The sequence below is a fragment of the Nyctereutes procyonoides genome, unplaced genomic scaffold (genome assembly GCF_905146905.1).
Source record: "Nyctereutes procyonoides isolate TBG_1078 unplaced genomic scaffold, NYPRO_anot_genome, whole genome shotgun sequence".
In the NCBI taxonomy this organism is placed as follows: Eukaryota; Metazoa; Chordata; class Mammalia; order Carnivora; family Canidae; genus Nyctereutes; species Nyctereutes procyonoides.
The window spans coordinates 12515450-12538895 of record NW_026575147.1 but is presented as its reverse complement, the minus strand read 5'-3'; the positions used below and the strand labels follow the sequence as shown (position 1 = coordinate 12538895).

The 23446-nt window shown below is 36.1% G+C and overlaps 1 protein-coding gene across 3 annotated transcripts in view; it reads left to right on the top strand.

Annotated features, from left to right (window-relative positions):
• The window catches only part of CSDE1 (cold shock domain containing E1), a 40014-nt gene that overhangs the window by 2452 nt on the left and 14116 nt on the right, over window positions 1-23446 (top strand). Inside the window, exons 2-13 of one of the 3 annotated variants that reach the window (XM_055312368.1) lie at window positions 5321-5707; window positions 11732-11878; window positions 13521-13719; window positions 14784-14893; window positions 15294-15386; window positions 16001-16098; window positions 18983-19064; window positions 19825-19953; window positions 20060-20185; window positions 20820-21032; window positions 22614-22754; window positions 22839-23003. In XM_055312368.1, coding sequence (XP_055168343.1) covers window positions 11741-11878; window positions 13521-13719; window positions 14784-14893; window positions 15294-15386; window positions 16001-16098; window positions 18983-19064; window positions 19825-19953; window positions 20060-20185; window positions 20820-21032; window positions 22614-22754; window positions 22839-23003 — 1494 coding nt within the window. In that variant the 5' untranslated portion in view covers window positions 5321-5707; window positions 11732-11740. The remainder of the gene's footprint in view (window positions 1-5320; window positions 5708-11731; window positions 11879-13520; window positions 13720-14783; window positions 14894-15293; window positions 15387-16000; window positions 16099-18982; window positions 19065-19824; window positions 19954-20059; window positions 20186-20819; window positions 21033-22613; window positions 22755-22838; window positions 23004-23446) is intronic. The other 2 variants (XM_055312370.1, XM_055312369.1) reach the window with 2 other exon arrangements.

The following is a 23446-nucleotide window of genomic DNA, read 5'->3' as shown; positions in this document are numbered from 1 at the left end:
TACTTTGAGATCTTTGACTCGAACTATCTTATGGAGAGCTGTAAAACTTAGATTTTTCATAATAGAGAATTACGGCCACAAAAATTAATACTTTTGAAAGACTTAATGGCTCGAATGTCTCCAGGGTGAAATTGCTTTGGTAGGAATGATTTGTTTTCTTATTTTCCATCATTTCTCGATGTTAAATTCTTTTTTGCCAAGTCAGGATTTTAAAAATTCCTTTGTCTACAAATTGGAATGTTTCCACTTTGATGTAGTTAAAAACCATGCAAAACTTTTTTTCAGTTAATCCTGCCATGCCTGAGGAATTGTGCTACATTTTTCATTAGGGTTATTAAGCTCAAATATGATGTTCTGTAGGCAGCATTCTGTTCAGAAGTATTGAATGATAATTTTATTTTGGGGTGTTTTTATATTATGTCCTTTAATGCTGAGGTAAAACTGTGTAGTTGAAAATAAACTGATTAGCAGTTTCTTCTCAGTTACCATGTAGGGTGTCCATTGCTGTATCAAAAGGCTATAGCCAGAAGATAACAAGTTTCTTATTTTCATTTCTGCTTCTCAAATGTAAGTTTAAGCTCCTGTGGTCAGGTTTGCTGGATACTGCTCCTTTCATCTGTGAGAGTGTCTGCCCAAGAGCCTTTTGTTTACTATTTATTGGGCATGCCAGTGCCCTGAGCCTATACTTGCTGTGACCAATACAGTAGACATTAGTTAGCCATGTGTGGCTGTTGTGCATTTATACTGTGAACATTCTGAAGTGAAATGTCTGTAACTGTAAATTAAACATTGGATTTCGAAGAAAACTTTTTTAAAGATTGATTACATATGGAAAATAACATTTTGGATATATTTGGTTAAATAGGAGACTTAAAGTCAGTTTCACCTGTTTCTTTCAATGTTACTTTGATTACCAGAAAAATTTTAATTATATATATGGCATGGACTATATTACTGTTGGACAGTGCTGGTCTACACTATTTTCTTGTGTTTGGAGCATTCAGCCTCTTCCTACACTGGCATCTGTCCCATTTCAAAGTATTAGTATATTGTAAAAAACAGTTAAATAATAGATGGATATAGAACTTTAAATATCTTAGTAGCTGTTCAGGTAACTCAACCCATCATAATAGCTATTACTAAACATACAAAAATATAGTTGCAACAATTTTTAGTTTCTGCCTGACATGTTGCTGACTTTAATTATCTAAACTCTATCATTTTTGTAGATTCTAAAGTAAAAGTGAATTAAAGCCGATTAAGCCCTTCGGTATACAAGTTATAGCAAAAAATGACATACTTGTCTTGAGTTAAAGCATCAAGAAATAGGAATGGGGAAGTTAGGGTAATAATATTCATATACAGCAGCAATAGAGACCTATGCTGCTTAATTGGATCTTTGGTCTTCTCAAAAAAAAAAAAAAGTACTTTCTGAAGAAAGTGGGTTAGGTGGGGAGACTATAGACTGGTTTAGCCTTTCATTCTCCCCAACTAAGTGTTGTACAAACTCTGAAAATAATTTGTCAAAATGACAAACTGGGTTGTGATACATTTTAGATGGATTGCTGGCCACCTAAGTTTTTGTTCAACATATATTTAGTGCCTAATATATGCTTGGTTTCTACTAGTCCTTTTGAGGTAAAGCAGCAAACTGGGGGGAGACTGTAAATAACAAAACAGGTGAGGATAATTTTGAGACAGGTGAAATAAGGAATAGCTATTTGGGTTATCAGTGTAAGTAAAGGAATTAGCTTTAACTCCTAACTAAAACATTGACATAATAGTTGATTATTTACTAGGGATGCTACTGGTTGTAAACTGAGCAAAGGGAAAGGGAGTAGATTACTTAGCAATCAGAGAGACTCTCAGATCAACATTTAAATTGCCTTAGTATTTTGATTGGTACTCTATTTCATGTGACTTGTTTCTAGCCTTTAAGGGTTACAGGGAATGCACTGTGTTTAGAGGGTTAAGGCAGAAGAGTTGTCAGCACCACTATGAATGTTAATAATCTTGGCATGAGTGCATAGCCAATTTTATTAAAATGCCCGGTGGGTACTTTTTAAGTGTTTCATTAAGCGTTAATTTGAATGAAAAGTGTTTAGTTAACCACAGAAATCTCATAGCTGTGAAGGTACTAATGAAGTGAAATTCTGCCACTTTCAGTTTTTCATGATAGTTGATGGGTTTGTTTGAGCTTTAATAGATCCTAATAGGCTTCATTAGTGCCCAAGACTGGCTCTGCAGTACTCCAGATTTAGATTCTGGAAGTCTCATTTCTGTGTTACTAAGTGACAATACAGTTCTTAATAAAACACCTTGGAATGGGTTCATCCAATTCAAGTTTTTCAAGATAGGTGGTTTTTCTTGATTTTCCCCCCATGATATATTCAGTATTGTCCTTAGCAGTTTGATAAAAAATTTTTGCCTGTTTTATTAGATAGCAGTTTTGAGGTCTTTCGTTCATATATGGGTGTAAGATAGTAAAATTAAACCAGTGTATCGAATCTGTATTTTTAAAAGAAGAGGTTACTTCTTGATGGGATAAGTAAGACTTTATACAGTTAACCAAAACAAGAATTTCAAAAGTTGGTAGAACTGTCTGCACTTAAATTGTGGTATCTTTTTCCTATTATGGATTAACTACCTTTTTGCTTTTGTAGTTTTTGTTACGGTTAAGTTTGGCGGTGCTGAAGGGGCCTGTGATAAATAAACTTGAGTTTGTTTCATAATTGGAGGAACAAGATACATAGAAATATGAAGTCAGCAAAGGGCAGAAATGACTTGGTATCAGAATAATGAATGGGAGGTACTGCCTTACTTACACAGTGGAAATTAATAATAACGGAAGGGTCAAGACTTTTTTGTCACTTGGAAGATGGTAAAATTATCTTTTGGGAAGACTCATATGCATGAAGAAGACTAGAATTCAGGAATCTCGCAAGGGTTATATTTAAGGATTAAGCAGGAAAACGCACCTATTTAGGAGAACTGGAGAGCAGTCAAAGATAGTAAAAGAAGAAAAGGTAGAATAGAGAACATCTTAAATAATGGTTCTTAAATCCTGGCTGCAAGTCAGAAACACAGGGGCCCGAGTTGGAGGGAGGATAATAACAAACCAACTCCTGGGACCTAACCCTAGTGAAATTAAAATAGAATCTCGAGGTAGGATCCAGGCTTTGGTTTTGTTTTTGTGTTTTGTTTTGTTTTTTCACTTAAAGTAATCCAGGTGGTTGGGTAGGACATGCAGCCAGGATTAAGAACTTCCTATCTAGAATGCTGGAAAAACGACTAAAGATTTTGGACAAAAAAATGGTGAAATTGGGATTTTATATCGATCAGTCGGGCAGTGTTATGTGAAAGAAAATGGAAAGGATTGACAGTGGAAGTTAGAAGATGCGTTAGATACTTGGACTAAAATATGGCATCATTTAGGGCATAAGATCTCTTGAAGGAAATACTGATAAGACTTGAAACATTGGGGGTGGAGATGGAGTGGGAAGAATTAAAGATAACAGAAGTGGTCCTACTTCATCCAGTTAAATTATTCTTTAAGTGGGGACTGGGCATAAGTATTTTTTAAAGCTTCCCATATAATCGGCAACCATTGCTCTAAGAAGTCTTTAGTCTGGGAAATGGAATGATCCAAATAAAATTTGAAAGATGGGCAAATGTAGTATTTGATATTTGAAGTAATATAAAGTCAGGGAATGTTAGGTATAGCCATAAGAAAATAAAACCCAGCCACCTATCTACTGTTGATATGTTTTCATTTTACATAATGTGAAATTGAAATTTTGAGAGATGAAGTGACTTGTTCGTGGCATTTTACTAGGATGTGTCAGTGAATGGACTTGAGCTCCCCTGGTCTAGACTATTTCACAAGCTAGATCTAGCCTCTCACCATATAGTCATTTTTATTTCTGATTTTAAAATAAATAACACTTTTTTTTTTCATTTCTGAAACTAAGTCTATCCTTTTCTTCTCCCTGTGTAAATCATTTAGCTAATGGCAGCGGTTTAGTTAATACTTGAATCAGTGCAAAAGAATCGTTTTTATGGTCATATAAAACACAGTTCTGTGGCTTATGTATTTCACTTCCCTGTCTTTTCTCATCTTGTTTCTTTTTTATAGATATTTCTCATCTATTTCTGGCAACAGCTCAAATGAGATTTCTGTTTCCTTCACTAAATTATCTCCCATAGGATTTAAAGACTTAATACCCTTTCATCAAGAGCTAAGACTCTATTTCCTGTTATATCACATTGAAATACTTCATAATCTGGCTCCACTACACCTGTCACACCGCATATCCCATTTCACTTAGAGCCAGCAGCCCTCTGTTCTGGCCAGACTAGCCTATTGATTCCTCTGAAGCAACAAGCCACACTTGTCACAGTCTTTCATATAATAAACCTCCCTTGATGTCAGGCATAGAAAATCATGGGACGCCTGAGTGGTTCATGGGTTGAACGTCTGCCTTCCGCTCACGGGATCCAGGATTGAGTCCTTGTCGGGCTCCCTGCGGGAAGCCTGCTTCTCCCTCTGCCCATGTCTCTCCCTCTCCTTCTCTCCCTCGCTCTCTGTGTCTCATGAATAAATAAATAAATCCTTAAAAAAAATCATATACATGGTCCCTGCTTTCAAGAACCTTAGAATTTAGTGGCATACCCGTGTTTGGCTTATGTGACATGCCTAGAATACTCAGCTGTTTTAATTCTCTTAAAAATTTACCTGTTTTTCTAGATTAAGCCTCCACTTCTGATTAAAAGTCTTCTCTGTGCTCACCATGTTGCTTCAATGTACATACAGTGGTGAATAATTAGTAGTTCTAGGAAATGGTATATGACACAGTACTTAGATATTGAGAAAATGAATTTTTGGCATTTTCTGTATTTTATATTCTGTTTTTTCTCCACCTGTAACTCTTGTCTTTTCAACAAGAGCGTAAATTATGCGATGACAGGAACTTCTTTTATTTTTTCTGTGTGGTAGCACACCTACCACAGTGCTAGATGCTTATAAAACATTTGCGTTAAGCTGAATATGATGCTGTATAACTTAGAATTTATGGTGTGGTGGTGTCACCAAGGAGTGTGAAATAATTTCCCATTCTGAGTGTGTGATACCAAAGGAGGTGGTATCCATTAGCACTTGAAAGATTGCTCAAATAACATCAAATGAATGTGCCTCCAGGTTTCCTGCATTACTTGTTTAACTAATGATACTAAGTTTATGAAGTGAGCTTATCCCTCTACCCACCCTCTGTCCTGGTTTTTTATGTAAATTATACTTAATGTTTTCATTTTGTATCTCTAGTATGAAGTGTAACAGAACAGACTTTACCACCTGAAACTTGCTGCTTCAAGTTCAGATCAGAAAAGGAAGAAACCTCGAAACAAGACCAAAGAAGAGTACACTTAAGTTGAAGACACAACACTTGATCTGAAACAAGAAGTTTGTGCCTACTCAACAGCTTTGAAAGAGCACTTCCCAACGCTGCTAGTAGTCTTTGTTTTCTTCAGTGCTGTACTGTGAGATTGCCCGGTGCAGCAGCAGTTGTATTCTTTATTAGCTTGATAGATCATTTTCTCTCGCTCTTTTTTTTTTTTTAAATACTAGCAACTTTCATCCTTTGAAACGTGTGCTGAAAAAGAAGAATCAGCAAATACTACTGAAAGTGCAATATTTGATTATCACTGCGAGGTAGGTTTTTAGTTTTTTTTCCAGCAAGAATCAGTTTATAAATTTTTAATTTCCTAATTGTTTTGGTCAAATATAAAATCTTTTTAATCTGTTCTTTTCTAACGGTATTCTAACAGTTTATATTCTCAACTAGTCTGAAAATATCAAGACTGGATTATTTAACTTATTGTCTCTTTATTAAACTAGAACAATATTTATGGCCAAACTATGGGATTTTTCACACAGGATTACATTTGTTAATATGTGTGTATCTCTCTTAATTTACTGGTCTCAGAAAAACTCACATCTGTACTGTTTCAAAGTTAGGGTTTCAGTTATGGATGCCCTTCACAGTCTGTGTTCAGAGGTCTCTCTAAAGGGATAGAGAAAGCTTAGAGAGAAGGGACATTTAAGAGGGAGAAGACTCCTCTGGTAGCAGCAACAGAATGACCAGATTCAGGGAGATCTGAAAGCATGTAGTATATAGTGAGTATTCCATTATAAACAAAGTAGGAAATACAGTTTTGTAGGTAGAGTAATTAGAAAGGAAAGTTTACTGGACGCAGGCTCTGAAGGCCCAACTGTATTTGACTTTGTGGAGAAGTCATCAGATGTTTATAAGCAAGGGCTTAATGGGCTTTTTAAATTTCAAAACTGATATCATTTAGTTGCTTCAGATTTTAAAGATACACTTAAAGTTAGCTTTTCAGAAGTGTATCTTTAAAAACATGGTGCAACTTTTAAATGGATACGCTAAAGACAAGAAGGCCTGTTGAGAGCAGTGGATAGAATATAAGGAGGATAAAGGCTAGGGTATAGGCAGAGAAAGAAGCAATAGATGTTTTGGTAGTAGAAGTAATAGGATTTGGTAACCAAGTAATTGAATGTGAAGATGAGCCTGGAGGGAATTGATCTAGTCTATCCAGTTGTACAAGCTCGAAACCTCTGTTCATAGGAATAGGGAAATTTAATAGGGCCTTGCTGAAAGCTTAAATATATTGTGGAAATCTATTGCATTGTTTAGTTAGTAATCTGAAGTTGAGAAAATGTACTAGCCGGGAATGCTAAACTGGTTATTTGGGGAGGGAGGATTAAGAAAGGTAATTTTCCTTTTTAATCTTTAGTTATGATTTTCTAAATTGGATAGAAATAAAGGCTTGAAATTCAGAAAGGAGTCCTCACTTTATAGGTTATAAATGAAGTGCCAGAGAATGTTGAAAGAAATAGAGGTGGCCAGGAAGGAATACCAGGGAAGATAATTTCAAGGAGAATTTGGTGGTAAACCTTTTTTAAAATGCTGTAGCAATCAAATAGAATGAGGAATGAAAATAGTAGGTCACTCCTAGGTTGTTGTCTTATAAAAGCCTTATCACCATTTCAGGAAGCACTTGGGCCTTTAATCTGCAATTTATTTAAAGGTTGATGAGCCTACTATGGTAATGACCTTACTGTGGACCAAAATTACTCCTTAACTGAAAACTACCAATAATACCAATTTATTTAAATGATCTCTGTTCTGTAAACAGTCATATACTCAGTTTTAAGGCTGTTTTATTGTTTGCTTTTTCTGTTTGTTTCTTCTTACCTCATCTGATTTTTAAAAATAATTTTAGCCTGTCTCTAATTGTGCTGGGTTAGATGAGATAATGCAGATTGAAACTGTACAGGTTTTTTTATTTTTTTTTAAGGTTTATTTATTTGAGAGAGAGCACAGGTATGGCTGGGAGGGTCAGAGGGAGAGGGAGAAGCAGACTTCCCACAGAGCAGGGTGCCCTGCTCTCAGGACCCGGGATCAGACCTGAACCAAAAGCAGATGCCTAACTGTGCTACCCAGGTGAAAACTGTACAGTTTTATCTTGACTGTTCAAATGGATAAAAAAGACTGGAACTAAAGCTTCCATTTCATTTTGTTGAAATGAATTGTAGAAATGGATTTAAAGTAGAAGTGCTTTTTTTTTTTTTAGCCTAGTCATCTCTTCGAGGAGTCTGCTTGTCCATGCAACCAACCCCACACGCTCACACACGAGCACGCACGCGCTTTCTCTCTCTCTCTCTCTCTCTCTCTCTCTCTCTCTATCTCTCTCTCGGTCTCTCTCATTGAAATAAGTCTTGGAAAAAAAGACTGTGAGCCATGAAGTGAGTACTGGATTCTGTCCCCAATTACCATTTTAATATACCTTCCAAGTGTTTTCTTAAATCTGTGAGCATTAAACCAGATATTTCTGGTCTTTTTTTTTTTTCTAATACATTTAAAATCATACTGCATAGATATCTCTTTTGTCATTTCATATTGTAGCATAAGCATACATCCTTTCTAATGACTGCAAAGCATTTATATAAATTAGTGTGATTTCTTGAACCAACTTTAGACTAGGTTGTTTTCAGGTACTTTTCTGTGAATACATTTGTGCATGAAGTGTTGTCTAGGATTGCTCCAGGATAGGTTTCCTGCATTGGGATTATTAAAGAAAACAACACCACATTTTGATAAATGTTGCTAAACTGCATTTTCAGAAAGGTTGCACCATTTTACCACCATAAAAATATTTGATTATATTCTTAACCTACTTTCTCACTATTTTTAAATCTTTAATTTTTGGGCAGCCCAGGTGACTCAGCGGTTTAGCACCACCTTCAGCCCAGGGCCTGATCCTGGAGACCCAGGATTGAGTCCTACATCAGGCTCCCAGCCCGGAGCCTGCTTCTCCCTCTGCCTGTGTCTCTGCACCCCACCCCCCACCTCCCTCTCTCTCTCTCTCTCTCTCTCTCTCTCTCTCTCTCTCTCTCTCATTAATAAAATCTATTTTTTAAAACTCTTTGGTTTGATGAAAAGCTGATTTGCTTTATCAAAATTTTTTATTGCCAGAACTTGAAGTTTTTCTTGTATTTTGTGTATAATGTTTAATGAATGGTCTTTAAGACTAATTTGTCTTAATACTTTGAGTATTAAATGAGTGCCTAATATGTGCCACTAAGTGTTTGTCTAGTAGACTTTAGGGATTTAGCTTTGAACAAAAAGTCCTTGCCTGCATGGAGCTTCTATTCTAGTACAGTTCAGACCCCCTCATACACAGGGTCTATGGTCTAAGACCCCCAGTGGATGCCCAAAACTGCGAATAGTATCAAACCCTGTATAGACTATTTTTTCCTATACCTTCTTACATGTGATAAAGTTTAACATAAATTAGGTATAGTAAGATATTAATATAGAGCAATAATAAAAGTTATGTGACTGTGTCTCAGAATGTCGTATTGTACTGTTCTTGCCCTTGTTGTAAGAAAGTAAGGTGCCTACATGATGAGATGAAAGAATGAATGACATACAAATAGTGATGTAGTGTGAGGCTGCTGTTGGCCTTCTGAGGATATGTCAGGAGGAATCACCTGCTTCCAGACTGCTGTTGGGGGGAAGGGGGTAACAAATTGCAGAAAGCAAAATATGGAAAGGGGCAACCACTAAGGAGTTCATACTGATTTACTTAAATTTCTTTAATAATATGCTGAGGTATTTGTATTAGTTTTCCTTAACTTTGAATATAAAAGCTTGTACTTTTCATATAATCAAATACTGATCCTTTGCAGTTTTTTTATTTCAAATTTAGAAAGTCTTCCAAAAATTTTATTAATAGTAGATTTTTATTTGATACTTGGAGTATTTAACTCTATCTTGAATATATATTTGTATGCTAAGGTGAGCAAATAGATTTTTTCCCCTATTAAAAAAAAAAGCCAAATAACGTTTATATACTAGTCCTTTCTCTTCCACCCTTTTTTGTGTGTAGATGTGCATCTTAATTTTTTTATAAAGAAGCGTCTGTTGAGCCTTCTACTTTTTCCATTGGAGTTACACTTTTATGTAATTGATGGTGCTATTTATTTATAGATTTCATTTATTTATTCATGACAGAGATAGAGAGAGACAGGCAGAGGTCGAAGCAGGCTCCAAGTCCTGATATAGGACTTGATCCTGGGTCTCTAGGATCACACCCCAGGCCAAAGGCAGTGTCAAACCGCTGGGCCACTGGGGCTGCCCTGATGGTGCTTTTTTTTTTTTTTTTTTTTCTGATGGTGCTTTTTAAATGAACTTTCATTTGTTTAGTGGTGCTTCTTTAAAGTTTTAGTGGTACTGGTTAAGAAAATTTTACAGTACCATAGAAATGTAGTCTAGCCTGAATTGTGAGGAATTCTTTGAAGGGAAGGTTGTTAACCTATTGTTTTCTCTGAAATTGCTTGAGTAATAGGTTTTTCCTTAAAGAAAAGAAGAACCCCAAATGGATAAAGGCTAGAGAAAGAAACATCAATCAGCAAAGATGCTAGGAGAAAGGAAATGCCCTTTTTCAGTTGTGTTTTGATGTTCAGTTAGAGGTGAAGTGAGACTAGAGAACAATACAACCTCAGTTCCAGAACCTTTGTTGGGAAACAATTTAATCTTAGAAGGAAAGGATAGCTCTAATTCCTTGTAATTCTGTCTCATTTTCCCTTAGAAAAACAAGAGTCTTACCTTATGCCTGCAGGAATGTATGGTAGGACTTGGAGACTTGAGATTTTGTGTGACTTCATGGCCTGTTACAAATCACAGTATTGTGTTCTTACCTGTATGGTAATTAGAACTGTCATCCAAATAAGAGAGAAGCCCAGCTTGAAAGTCATGATCCAAGATATATCTTAGACCTAGAATAGTATTCAAATTAATTTGATCAAATTGTTAGTAAATCTAATAGCATGTACAATGTGTACATGTGTATGTACTTAGAAATCGTGATTATACTTATTTGAGTTGTAAAATCTAGTGATACAAATAAAGATGAAATAAGCAATATTATAAAAGTTTACCTGTTAACAGTGCAGAAACTTTCCACTTTCACTTAAAAATACTATACCTAAATGCTTAGTTTTTTGTTTTTGTTTTTTAAAAGATTTTATTTATTCATGAGAGAGACACAGAGAGAGGCAGAGACATAGGCAGAGGGAGAAGCAGGCTCAATGCAGGGAGCCTGATGTGGGACTCAGTCCTGGGACTCCAGGATCATGCACCCTGGGACGAAGGTAGGTGCCAAACCGCTGAGTCACCCAGGTGGGAACCAGGTGTCCCTAAATGCTTAGTTTTTAAGTGTTTAAAAACTTTATGCCATCATGAATTATTGTCTGAGGAACAGTATATACACATGTAATGTGTTTTATTTTTCCTAGTATCAGTCTGTATCATAGTCTTGATATTAACATTTTGGCAGACTTGTTGAGATCTTACTAAATGGTCGTTTTATGTTAAGATTGGAGGTCAAAGAACTAGTACTAGGATTAGAAGTGTCTGGTCCATTCATTTTCTTTGCATGTGCTTGCCTTATTAGCATTATTTTCTATCTCAGATTCTTCGGTCATTTGCCTGTTTGTTAGGGCAATTTAGCTAAACTAGCTATATCTGTATGTCCACTTAATTGGGCAAATACCAGTTGTAATATGCTGAAAGTAAATGAGTGAGGCTTTCATTTGTCAGCCTCTTGTGGAGTTCTTCACCCTTCCTCACAACACCCAAGTAGTGTGTGTGATATGTGATGTGATCTCACCCACCAATTCAGTGAGTACTCTCTGGGAAGTGCATGGTAATATTTATAAAAGGTAATTTTTTTTATCTCTGGGCAAAATGAATACAGCTGTAATATTTTCTTCCCACACCCCCATTGGATTACCTTGTGTATACTCTAGGAAGACAGGTAATTGAGAATATTGGATTCTTTGTTAAATTGTGAGATGTTGAGAAGAAATCTGGCTGAATTGTGTCACTGTAGCAACCACCAGAGAATTTTTATGGCATTTAAAAAATTGTCAATGTTGTGGATTAGGAATTGTGAAAAGATTTTTAAAAATGTATTTCGTCTTGACCTTTTAATGTTAACACAATAATTTCTTTCATCAATAGAAATCTGATTGAATGAATTATATTTTTGTTAAAGTAACCTGGTAAATCCGAAAAGATAAAGTTGATTGTCAAGTGTGTGCTAAATTGTTCTTGATCATAGTTATAAACATTGTGCTATGTTATCACAGCTGTTTGAGATGGAGAACGTTTTTACTGTATCATCAGATCCTCATCCCCCTCCTGCAGCCCCTCCTTCACTTTCTTTACCTTTATCTTCATCTTCTACCTCATCTGGGACTAAAAAACAAAAGAGGACCCCTACGTATCAGAGATCTGTAAGTCAGGAAAACAGTCATCCCAGCTTATTTTGCTTTGTGTTAAGAGCATGATTTAGGAGGACCACTCATTTTGGTTGAAATAACCTGCAAACTCACTTTCTAACGTCCCTTGCCATTTCCTTCACCTTCAGTCAGGAAAGATAAGTTTAATCGTTTAGGGTCTTGCTACTCAAAGTGTGTCTGAGAACCTAAAGCATTGGTATCCCCTTGGGAGCTTGTTAGAAGTGGGGAATCTCAAACTCCTGCCCCTACTAACATCAGTATTTCGTATTTTAACCAGATTTCCAGGTAGTTGAAGTTTGAGAAGTCCTAGTTTAGAGCTCAGATTGTAGACAGGCCTTCCTAGTTTGAATCCTCTACCATTTGATTTAACCTTTCTGTGTCTGTTACCTCATGGGTAAAATGAGGATAATATTGCTCTCATGGGCTTTGTAAGTATACTATGTAAGTATATTCAGTGTTCAGAACGATGGCTTTGATTTGCATGATTTGGCCATCCCATACACTGTTTACTCATACTTGAGTTTTTAGTTCCAGAATTTTAGTCATTCTTTTTTTTCCTGATGAAAAATATTTATATTAACGTCCAGCATCACACTTAAAATGTTTAATAAGTCAAATTTTTAATGAAAGGGTCTAAAACTGATAGAGATGTGGATATGTTGCTGTCATAATAAATCAGTTGCACACCTAAACTTTGCTAGGGATTTTTCCTTTTGTATTCATCACTTACGTTAATAATTTGTTCTTATAATTTTACTCAAATAAGGCAAAATGAAATATCCAATGTGATAGACAGTATTTGATGATAAAAACAGGTTCCACTGCATTGTGTTTAAATAGCTCTTTTCACTAAAGGTTGTTTTCTTTTGCTTTATATGATCATAGAAGCAGATGGCAGTATTTAGAGATTTCATCAGCATCTGAAATAGATGAAAAGATTTCTTTCGATACACTTGTGAAATGATTAAAAATTTTTAGACTTGAAGAGTTTTTGTTGTCTTGGAATTTAATTTGTCTTAGAAAAATCCTGTTTTACAGCTCACTTTTGTTGTCTTTCATTGAAGAATCTAAGTATACATTACTCTGATATTTTCTAGTTTGAAATAAGTGTTGCATACAAAGTTTCTTTTGTTTTCTTCTACTAATTTAAATAATTGCCTTAGGATGCATGGCTTACCAGATAATATTAAGGTTTCTATTTAAGTTTCAAAGTCATAAATCTTAGTTTCTTAAGTATTCTAGTAGTTTGGGTTGCCATCCCTTGAATATCAGTTACCTTTGTTCTAAAATTATTGTTTTAGCAATTTAAAGTTAACATAAAAGCAGTTTTTGCTTATGTGGTTGCTTTACCTTAACACTAAATTCCAGAAATCCTATTTGCTGGTAAGTGAAAATTCTATCATAAATTGGGGCAGTTCCCTAAAATAAATGGAATTATTATGTCTTCTGAAATGTTTTATTAGCTAAATTAATATTTCAGTAATAAAAGCCCATAAACTTCTTTACTTTTTTGAGTTGTTTTGTTGTTTTGCCCTTTTACATTAAAACTTTAGTGATTTGTTCATCAGATTTAGTATGCTATGGAGATAATGTACAGATCTGAACATCTTTTAAGTTCTTTTTCTTTTTAAAACAGATGAGCTTTGATCCAAACCTTCTCCATAACAATGGACACAATGGGTACCCTAATGGTACTTCAGCAGCACTGCGTGAAACTGGGGTTATTGAAAAACTGCTAACCTCTTACGGATTTATTCAGTGTTCAGAACGTCAAGCTAGACTTTTCTTCCACTGTTCACAGTATAATGGCAACCTGCAGGACTTAAAAGTAGGAGGTAATCTGTAATTGGTTATCCTTTATAAAGTAATTAATGACACATTTCTCTTCTGTATCAACTTGCTCATGACAGTGTCATAGTTTTGGTCTTTAAATTGTCCCAATTACAGAAGTGTGTTTCCATAAATTAGCAGAATCCTGTTTCTATTGTGGTGGGGTCTTCTTGGTTGGTGAAAGACTCATTGACTTAAAGATAATTTGAATATTTTTAAAAATACTTTTTAAATAGATACTTGTAAGATCTAATTATTTTCCCCTATATTCATGACTTTAGTTATATATTTGATTTTAAGCCAATGAAAATATTAAACTTTGATAATGTTAGCTTTGACTATTTTACCGGGTAGCATTTTTGGTTAGTACCTTAAAAAAAAAAAAAAAAAAAAAAAAAAAACTTAGAATATCACCAGATGGACTATTCATCTTGGCAGACACCATCAGAATCATTTTTGCATGTGAAAATGTGTGGCTTAGTAGAAGACTGAAATTATAAGCTCTCAGTGTTTGTTTTTTAGAATATCTTTGGGTGAAAAGTCAGAACAATATTTAACATGAGTATTTGGCATACGAAATACTCTAAATCCCACAAGAGCATTTTGGTTAGTCCTTATTTTGTGCATGAGGAAACTGAGATACAGAGAAGATTTTTAAGCTTTTTAAGATAAAAGAAAACTTGCCAGAAGTCATGATCATTATATTGCTTCATTTGCAGTATATGTAAATGCTATGAAAGTTAAGACTAAGATATTCCTATCTCACTCTAAAGCAGTGGTTCTGAAGCATTAGTATGTATCAGAATAACCTGGAAGGCTTGTTTAAACAAAGTGCTGTACCTGGTACCTAGAGTTTGTCTTTGAATAGGTTCTGGAGTGGGGCCCAGGAATTTGCATTTCTGCTAAGCTCCCGGGTGATGCTGCTGTTGCTGCTGCCGCTGCCGCTGGTCGAAGAACCACACTTTGAGAAATCACTGGTCTAAAGCAATTCAAATACTACATTGTTGGGCTTGAAAGTGAGATACCATTTTGTCAAAACTAGTCCAACAAATACAATACTTTATTTTAGATGATGTTGAATTCGAAGTATCATCTGACCGGCGGACTGGGAAACCCATTGCTGTTAAACTGGTGAAGATAAAACCAGAAATCCTCCCTGAAGAACGAATGAATGGACAAGTTAGTGGCTTTGATGCTTTGTGTTTTCTTAGGGCCCTGCATTTGCATATCTTTCACATTAGAAAAGGAAGATTCTCCCCATCTCCTCAGTTTGCACGCAAGAGAGTTGTAGTATATAAAGATTATTATTTTAAGATTTTATCAGAAGCACTGGCATTTCTTGACCTGAAATAAAATATGGTCAAGACTTAATTTGGGTTTTTACATATAACCCTAAGTCTGTACTTACAGTCGATTTATGTACTGTAAGTTTGAAACTTGGCAGCATGACATCCTCTTGTGGATCATATTAAGATGCATCCCTATGTATAGTATAGAGGATATTAAAATTCAGTTAATATTGCACAGTGCTGCTCCTGAAATGATTAGCAATGGAAATTTTTTTTTTTTTGACTGGTAGGTTGTGTGCGCTGTTCCTCACAACTTAGAGAGTAAATCTCCAGCTGCCCCGGGTCAGAGTCCAACAGGGAGTGTATGCTACGAACGTAATGGGGTAAACTTGTGTATTTTTCTTAAACCTTTGCCTGATCCACCATGTGATCTATAAGCGTACTTTAAAATTCAAAATCGAAAACGTAAGCTGCAGTTAATAAATTCAGTTTTAAATTTGGTTTCTAAGAGGCTTTGAGTGCAGCATAATCAAAAACTTTAAAAAGAAAAAATCCTTAGAACTTCCAAGTGTCTTAGCTTGCCCAAGTGTGACCTTAGTTAGAACATTAAGGTAAAATGTTCTTTTTACTCACTTTTTTTGGGGGTGTGGGAGGGGATCTTTTTTCTGGTTCTTTTTAAGCACTAACTCCATCTTTTTTGTTTGGAATGCCTTACATAAAAATTGGTTTTTTTGAAATGTAACTACAGTCTCTGGGCAAATGCTTCCACGTGTGTAAGCTTTTTGAAGTTGGATTGCTGCTCAGCTGTGGACTCGCAGAAGTCATCAGCATCATGGAGGGGAAGTGTGTGTTTATATGAATAAAATGATGTATTTGTTATAAGGCATTTTTAAGAAATTTGGCTTAAAATGCCAGTTTAAGAGGTACTTAAGTAAATCACAGTATACAGAGAACATGCATCCTGCCAATATAGTAATAACAACTTATTAATTCACAGGAAGTGTTTTATCTGACTTATACCCCTGAAGATGTCGAAGGGAATGTTCAGCTGGAAACTGGAGATAAAATAAACTTTGTAATTGATAACAATAAACAGTAAGTTCTCTTTTTCCACCTAAGATGGGAGGGTTTGGTTTCTTTTGTCCACCCCCTCCAGTAAGAAATTTGAAGTGAATTAAAAAAAAAAAAAAACCTAACTTGTGAATCTGGATAATTTTCATGATATTTTCATGATCTTTTAAACTTCATTAGCTAAGCATTTGAGGGTCTATTCTATGCTGGGCACTGTATGGATGTCAAAAATAGGAATATAATTAAAATATGGTCAGAGCTTTCAAGGAGCTGTTCTAGAAGTCAGTGAAGGTTTTGTAAAAGCAGCAGTGCTAGTATTTAAAGTCACTGGGGAGACTGGGCGCTTGGAAGCATTCTAAGTAGAAGTATCATTTTGAGGAAATGGCTATAAGTTTGAATTGATTGAATTGACTGGATCATAGGAAGATGAAGTTTGAACTTTATCCCCTAGTCCCTAAGGACTCTGAAAGATTTTAAATGGGAGATAGAAGCAGGGTTGGAGGTGTGATCAGTGTAGATCACTGGAAGTGGTGGAGATGGTAGACTTTTGGAGAGGGGGTACTCTAGAGGCAGTGACATGAGAGTTAATATGCAAGATGAGGGTCTAATATGCTAATATGGTTAGGCCAGGGCTGTTCAGGTGGAGAAGTCAAGCTACACTGAGAAGATAATACCAAGTTTTGTGATTGATTAGGTAGCGGTGTATGTTGGAATTAGTAACAGGGGAGTCCCAGATGCTGCTACTCTGGCTACTGGGCAGATGGTGATACTACTAACCAGACTAAGAAGATATTCTTAATATTAAGAAAGTATTAAGTGTGGAAAAATAATTCTCTTTACTTTGGCATTTTGAATTTGAGGTGTCTGGGTATGTCTAGGTGAAGATACTGAACATGTAGTTGTATGTATAAGTCTGAAACAAGCTAGTAATAGGATGTACAGCTGTCAAATTCATCAGCATAAGCAGTTTAAGGAAAGTATAGTTAAGAAAACCTAGGGATAATTATTTTTATACAAGTACAGAAGGAAGTTAAAAGTAGGAAGTTGGAAAAATGCTAGGAATGCACCTTTGACAGCACAGAGAAAGCAGAGTCCCAAGAGCATGTGCAGAATTATTAGCCCTGAACCTTACCTCTTGTAAGACTTTATAGTCTTCATTTTAAGGAATCAGATTCAGCGGCACCTGCGTGGCTCAATCGGTTAAGTGTCAGACTCTTGATTTCATCTCAGGTCGTGATCTCAGAGTTTTGGGGGCGTCCCATCAGTCTCCATGTCAGCCTGTGTGCTCATCGGGGAACCGGCTCCTCTCCCTCTTCCTCTACCCCACAGGCTCTTTCTTGCTCTTATTCTCTTTCTAAAATAAATATCTAAAAAATAAAAGGAATCAGATTGAGTTGGCGGATATGCTAATAGTTCTAGTCTAAAGGCCTCAATCTGATCTCAAGAAATGAGGAGATAGGGCTTGAATTTAAAAGTGGAGCCAGGGGCGTGATCCTGGAGTCCCTGGGATCGAGTCCCTGCCTTCGGCCCAGGGCATGATCCTGGAGTCCTGGATCAAGTCCCACATCGGGTTCCCTACATGGAGCCTGCTTCTCCCTCTACCTGAGTCTCTGCCTCTCTCTGTGTGTGTGTGTCTCTCATGAATAAATAAATAAAATCTTTAAATAATAAAAGTGGAGCCAGTGAAAGTGTTTTATTTGACCTTTATATAGTTCCTGTGTGTGCCAAGCAGTTGCATTAAATACTTTATGTATAGTTGTTAATCCTGAGAACAGCTTTACCTGGCATCTTTTAGTTTGTAAAATTAAAGTATGTTCTCATAAAGTGAGTTGCCTAAAGTTATGCATCCTTGAAGTAGCAGACATTTGAGCCCCATTCTGTCTCTAAAGCCTTTCACTATAGTAGGTTACGAAGGCAAGTAGAATTTTTCCAGCATCTTCATTATTCTAAATTTTTGAAGTAAAAAGCACAATTGGGCTACAGTTTGTCCATGAAAAATTAAGGGAAGTAATTGCTTAGTCTGCAGTTTTTCTTAAAACAATTACACCAACAGTCTGCACCATCTTTAAAATGAAGTCAGGGCAGCCCTAGTGGCTCAGGTTTAGCGCTGCCTTCAGCCCAGGGCGTGATCCTGGAGACCCAGGATCGAGTCCTGCGTCAGGCTCTGCATGGAGGCTGCTTCTCCCTCTGCCTGTGTCTCTGCTTCTCTTTCTCTGTCTCTCTCATTAATAAATAAATCTTTTTTAAAAATAAATAAATAAAATGAAGTCAGATTTACATTGCTTCTCACAGATGAGGATAGGATGACATATAGTGCCTACCTGGTTTTCAGTGAAGGTGAATGTCATTTTTAAAAGTGTAGCAAATTTCTCCTTTAATCACTGCATTTACTCAACTTTCTTTTATGTCTGTTTAGTCAAAAATAATTGATGGAATAGCTACTAAATATAGCACTCATTGAAAATAGGGACCATCTCTGTATCCCCAGGGTTTTTTGTTTGGTTGGTTTTTTGGGGGAGGTTTTGCAGCATATAATACCTACTCAAATGTTTACCCAAGAAATGACCTTCCTGAAACTTCAGATTCCCCATCTTTGGTTGCATTCAGCTTGTGACTTTATTTCTTCTGTTGGAATAGAAAAAGCTTAGAGTGTCCATGATGCTCCTTTAAGAGTGTAAGAGAAAAATGATGTGTGTGCACCCAGTTTAGACGGCTATGCATATGAAGCCATAAGAAATGGATCATGTGCCATGAACTACATTTGCTCTTCATGTTGACGTAAAATTCTTCAGGCCTCAGAAAACTAGTTATTGTTTCTCTAGATTCATCATATCTAACCAAACTAATGCATTTTTCACCCTTCTTTGAATCCCTTCCCTCCCGTCCCTACCCAATTATTCCTTTCTAGTACTGGTGCTGTAAGTGCTCGTAACATTATGCTGTTGAAAAAGAAACAAGCCCGCTGTCAGGGAGTAGTTTGTGCCATGAAGGTAAGTATCCTCAAATACGAGAAACTTGAGGTTTTTGCTTTGACTACTTTTAGTCTATACTTCATACCCAACCGTGTTTTTTTGTTGTTGTTGTTGTTTTTGTTTTTTAATCATTGTCTTCCCTTTAAAAATATTTCACTGTTGGGATGCCTGGGTGGCAGTGGTTGATATTTCACTGTTGGGATGCCTGGGTGGCAGTGGTTGAGTGTCTACCTTTGGCTTGGGTTTTGATCCTGGAGTTCTGGGGTCGAGTCCCATATCAGGCTCCCCGCAGGGAAACCTTTGTGTCTGCCCCTCTCTCTATGTGTCTCTCACAAATAAATCTTTATTAAAACAAAACAAACAGGGCAGCCCTGGTGGCCTAGCGGTTTGGCACCGCCTTTGGCCCAGGGCCTGATCCTGGAGACCCGGGATCAAGTCCCGCATCAAGTTCCCTGCGTGGAGCCTGCTTCTCCCTCTGCCTGTGTTTCTGCTCTTCTCTGTGTGTGTCTCCTGAATAAATTTAAAAATACATATATTTCACTGTTAACATCAAAAGTAATTTCTTAAAATACCTTGGTTACTAATTCATTATGTCCTTTAAAATGGGCCATGTAAGTTATACTGTTAGCATTAGAGCTAATCAAATATATTGTTTCTGGTACACTATAATTTTATGAAAAGACTTTTGATTGATTGCAAATTGTAATCATAAACATGTACACTAAATTAAGTACCTAATGTTCCTATTATTTTTTGGGTTTTGCTTATTTTTCTTTAGGAGGCGTTTGGCTTTATTGAAAGAGGTGATATTGTAAAAGAGATATTCTTTCACTATAGTGAGTTTAAGGGTGACTTAGAAACCTTACAGCCTGGAGATGACGTGGAATTCACAATCAAGGACAGAAATGTAAGATGGTTGACTAACTTGATTTTTGGCCTTCTTTTAAGATCAGAATGAATTACATTTTTCGGAAACACTTAAAATTACATAATTCCTCCCCCTTCTGATTTAGGGGAAAGAAGTTGCAACAGATGTGAGACTATTGCCTCAAGGAACAGTCATTTTTGAAGATATCAGCATTGAACATTTTGAAGGAACTGTAACCAAAGTAATCCCAAAAGTACCCAGTAAAAATCAGGTAAGTAGTCTTTTTCAGGAGAAATTTGTCTCATCAGTAGTAGAATAATTTGGTATACAGAAATTTTACTTAATTAATGTAATCTTACAGTGGTGGAACAATTGAATATTTGTTGATATATGTAATTAAACTAAATGAGAAACCAATGATTAATGTATCCATGAATATGTTTTCTTTTTTACTGGGTGATAAGGAGAAAGGAACAAAAATGCTGGCCAAAATTGGGGGGAAACAAGTTTGGGTGTGTGTTATTGGGGTTCTCCTACCTCCCCCCCCACCATTCCCCACCCCCATTTATTTCATTTGTGTCGGAAGTAAGGTGAAGAGAGGAGACTAATATATCTCATTGCTAAAGAAATGTGAAAAAATAAAAAAGACTTGAAGTTCTTTTCCTTAAATAAAATATCTCTGTCAGAGTGCAGGATCTTTACTGCAGTATTGTGATTTTATGGTTGTATCCTATGACCATAGAACACAAAGCTTTCAAATTGGACTTATGTTATCAACATCTTTTTTTCCCTGTAGGGAACTGTTTATTATAAATAACATGGGTTTGCTGTGTGTTCTTCTTGTTTGACTTAGAACTAGGAAGGATGAGAAATCTCCAGCTAAAATAGTTTTTCCTTCTCATCAGAATGACCCATTGCCAGGACGCATCAAAGTTGATTTTGTGATTCCTAAAGAACTTCCCTTTGGAGACAAAGATACAAAATCCAAGGTGACCCTGCTGGAAGGCGACCATGTTAGGTTTAATATTTCAACAGACCGACGTGACAAATTAGAACGAGCAACCAACATAGAAGTTCTGTCAAACACATTTCAGTTCACTAATGAAGCCAGAGAGATGGTAAGTGTTGGATCTGATTAGATACTTACCTTGTATTCAGTTTGGGGTGAGTGTTATAATCAAATTTGTAATGTTCCTACTGAGAAGTCTTTAAGGTAATTGCCCAAATGACATTGGGCAATTACCCTGTTAAGTGATTAAGAACACAGATCTTTGAGTCAGTCTGGGTTTTTGATATCTGACTCTGGCAATCAGCTGGGAATAGATGTGAAAAATTTTTAGAAAAGAAAATGTGTACAGGATGAGTTCTAAGATCTTGGAGAGCCAGTGATTCTCTGGATCTTAAATAGGGAGACAGAAAATTCAAATGTCTCATTGTAGTAAGTAGATTTTCCCAAACTGTTCCATAAGATGTTTAATAAACACTAGATAAAACAAAGAGGTTTTTGGTTTCTTTTGCTTTTTGTTTTTTTGGGGGGTTTTTTGGTTTTTACAGCAGGACTTTGCAAATTGTTTTTAGTGGATATAAATCCAGGAATGACATATACCAGAATATTTCCCAAACATGTTTTACAAGCTTGGTTTTCATAAATTAACTTTCTTAGATGTAATTTATAATTTATAGTTAATTCTGCTGGGAATTATAACGTGTGATGTATCTGTGCTGGCAGTGGAACTGTACATTTTAATGAAAATTTTAAGTTTCTTGCGACTTCGCTCTTGTTTGACACTTGTACTTTAAAAATCTTGAGAATCGAATGATTGTTTTTTAAAACTTCTCAGGTAGGATCTATTTTGCTTGACGGTATGCACTACATTGTTGAGTTGGCTGCCGTTAAGATTTAGCAAGGATTAAATGTCAGAATATTATTTATACTGTGTTTAAAACTGGTTATGGAATAGTTATCATTGATAATGTAAATAAATATCCAATATATATGTCATTGGTAGGTTGATAATAATTATTTCAGTAAACATTTGAGTACCTGCGATGTGCCAGTTAACTCTGTATATAATGCCCTCACAAAGCTGATAATTAGTAAGAAGGGAGAAAAAAATAAGGAAAGGATTTCCTATATTTTATTCTTGAGACCTAAATCTTAAATTAAGCCTTTCTTGTGCCTAAACTCACAAAAAAATTTTGAGGTAAGAGACTATAAAGTTGCCTTTAGTTGACTTTGGAAGTATGTGAAGTATGTGTATAGATTTTTAAAATTTCTGGATGTTGTGATAAAGCTTGGGCCTTATTTGGAATCTTTACCACTTAATTAAACTGTGTGCTTTGGACAAACTGCTTAACCTCTCTCAGCCTTGATTTCCTCATTTTGTAAAACAGGATAATACCAAATTCACAGATTTTTGAATTAAAAGGAATACATTGTATGCATGTGTTTACATTCAAGTGAGATAAATTTTTTTGTGCATCCTGGCCAAGAACCAGCATCTCACACAATTACTCAGAGGTTGACTTACTGAAAGACTGAAAGCATGAGTTTGTATTTAAATGAACAAATTAAAATGTAGATACAGAATTTGGGTCATTAAACAGAATTCCTAGTGAATTCAACTTGATGCTTCCATAGTTGAGTGTTGTTTTCTTGGCAAACTTCACAGTCAGTGAAAATATTGTCTGGATTTCAGGGTGTAATTGCTGCCATGAGAGATGGTTTTGGTTTCATCAAGTGTGTGGATCGCGATGCTCGTATGTTCTTCCACTTCAGTGAAATTCTGGATGGGAACCAGCTCCATATTGCAGATGAAGTAGAGTTTACTGTGGTTCCTGTGAGTACTTGTTGAGAAAAGAATGGGATGGTTTCTTGGTGCTTCCTTTTTCAGTTTAAAGTTACTTTTGTTTATCATTTGTAGGATATGCTCTCTGCCCAAAGAAATCATGCTATTAGGATTAAAAAACTTCCCAAGGGCACGGTTTCATTCCACTCCCATTCAGATCATCGTTTTCTGGGCACTGTTGAAAAAGAAGCCACTTTCTCCAATCCTAAAACCACTAGCCCAAATAAAGGCAAAGAAAAGGTAAGTTTTACATGATCAAAATGATTTACATAGGTTTTTTTTTTTTTTTTAAGAATTATTTATTTTGGGAACCCTGGGTGGCGCAGCGGTTTGGCGCCTGCCTTTGGCCCAGGGTGCGATCCTGGAGACCCGGGATCGAATCCCACGTCGGGCTCCTGGTGCATGGAGCCTGCTTCTCCCTCTGCCTATGTCTCTGCCTCTCTCTCTCTCTCTCTCTCTCTCTCTCTCTCTCTGAGACTATAATAAATTAAAAAAATTTTTTTAAAAATATACTCTTAAAAAAAAAAGAATTATTTATTTTAGAAAGAGATGCACACACGAACAAGGGGAGGGGCTGAGGGGGAGAGGGAAGGAGAGAGAGAAGCAGACTCTGCGTTGAGCATGGAACCTGATGGGGGCTCAACCTCAAGACCCTGAGATCATGGCCTGAGCTAAAATCAAGA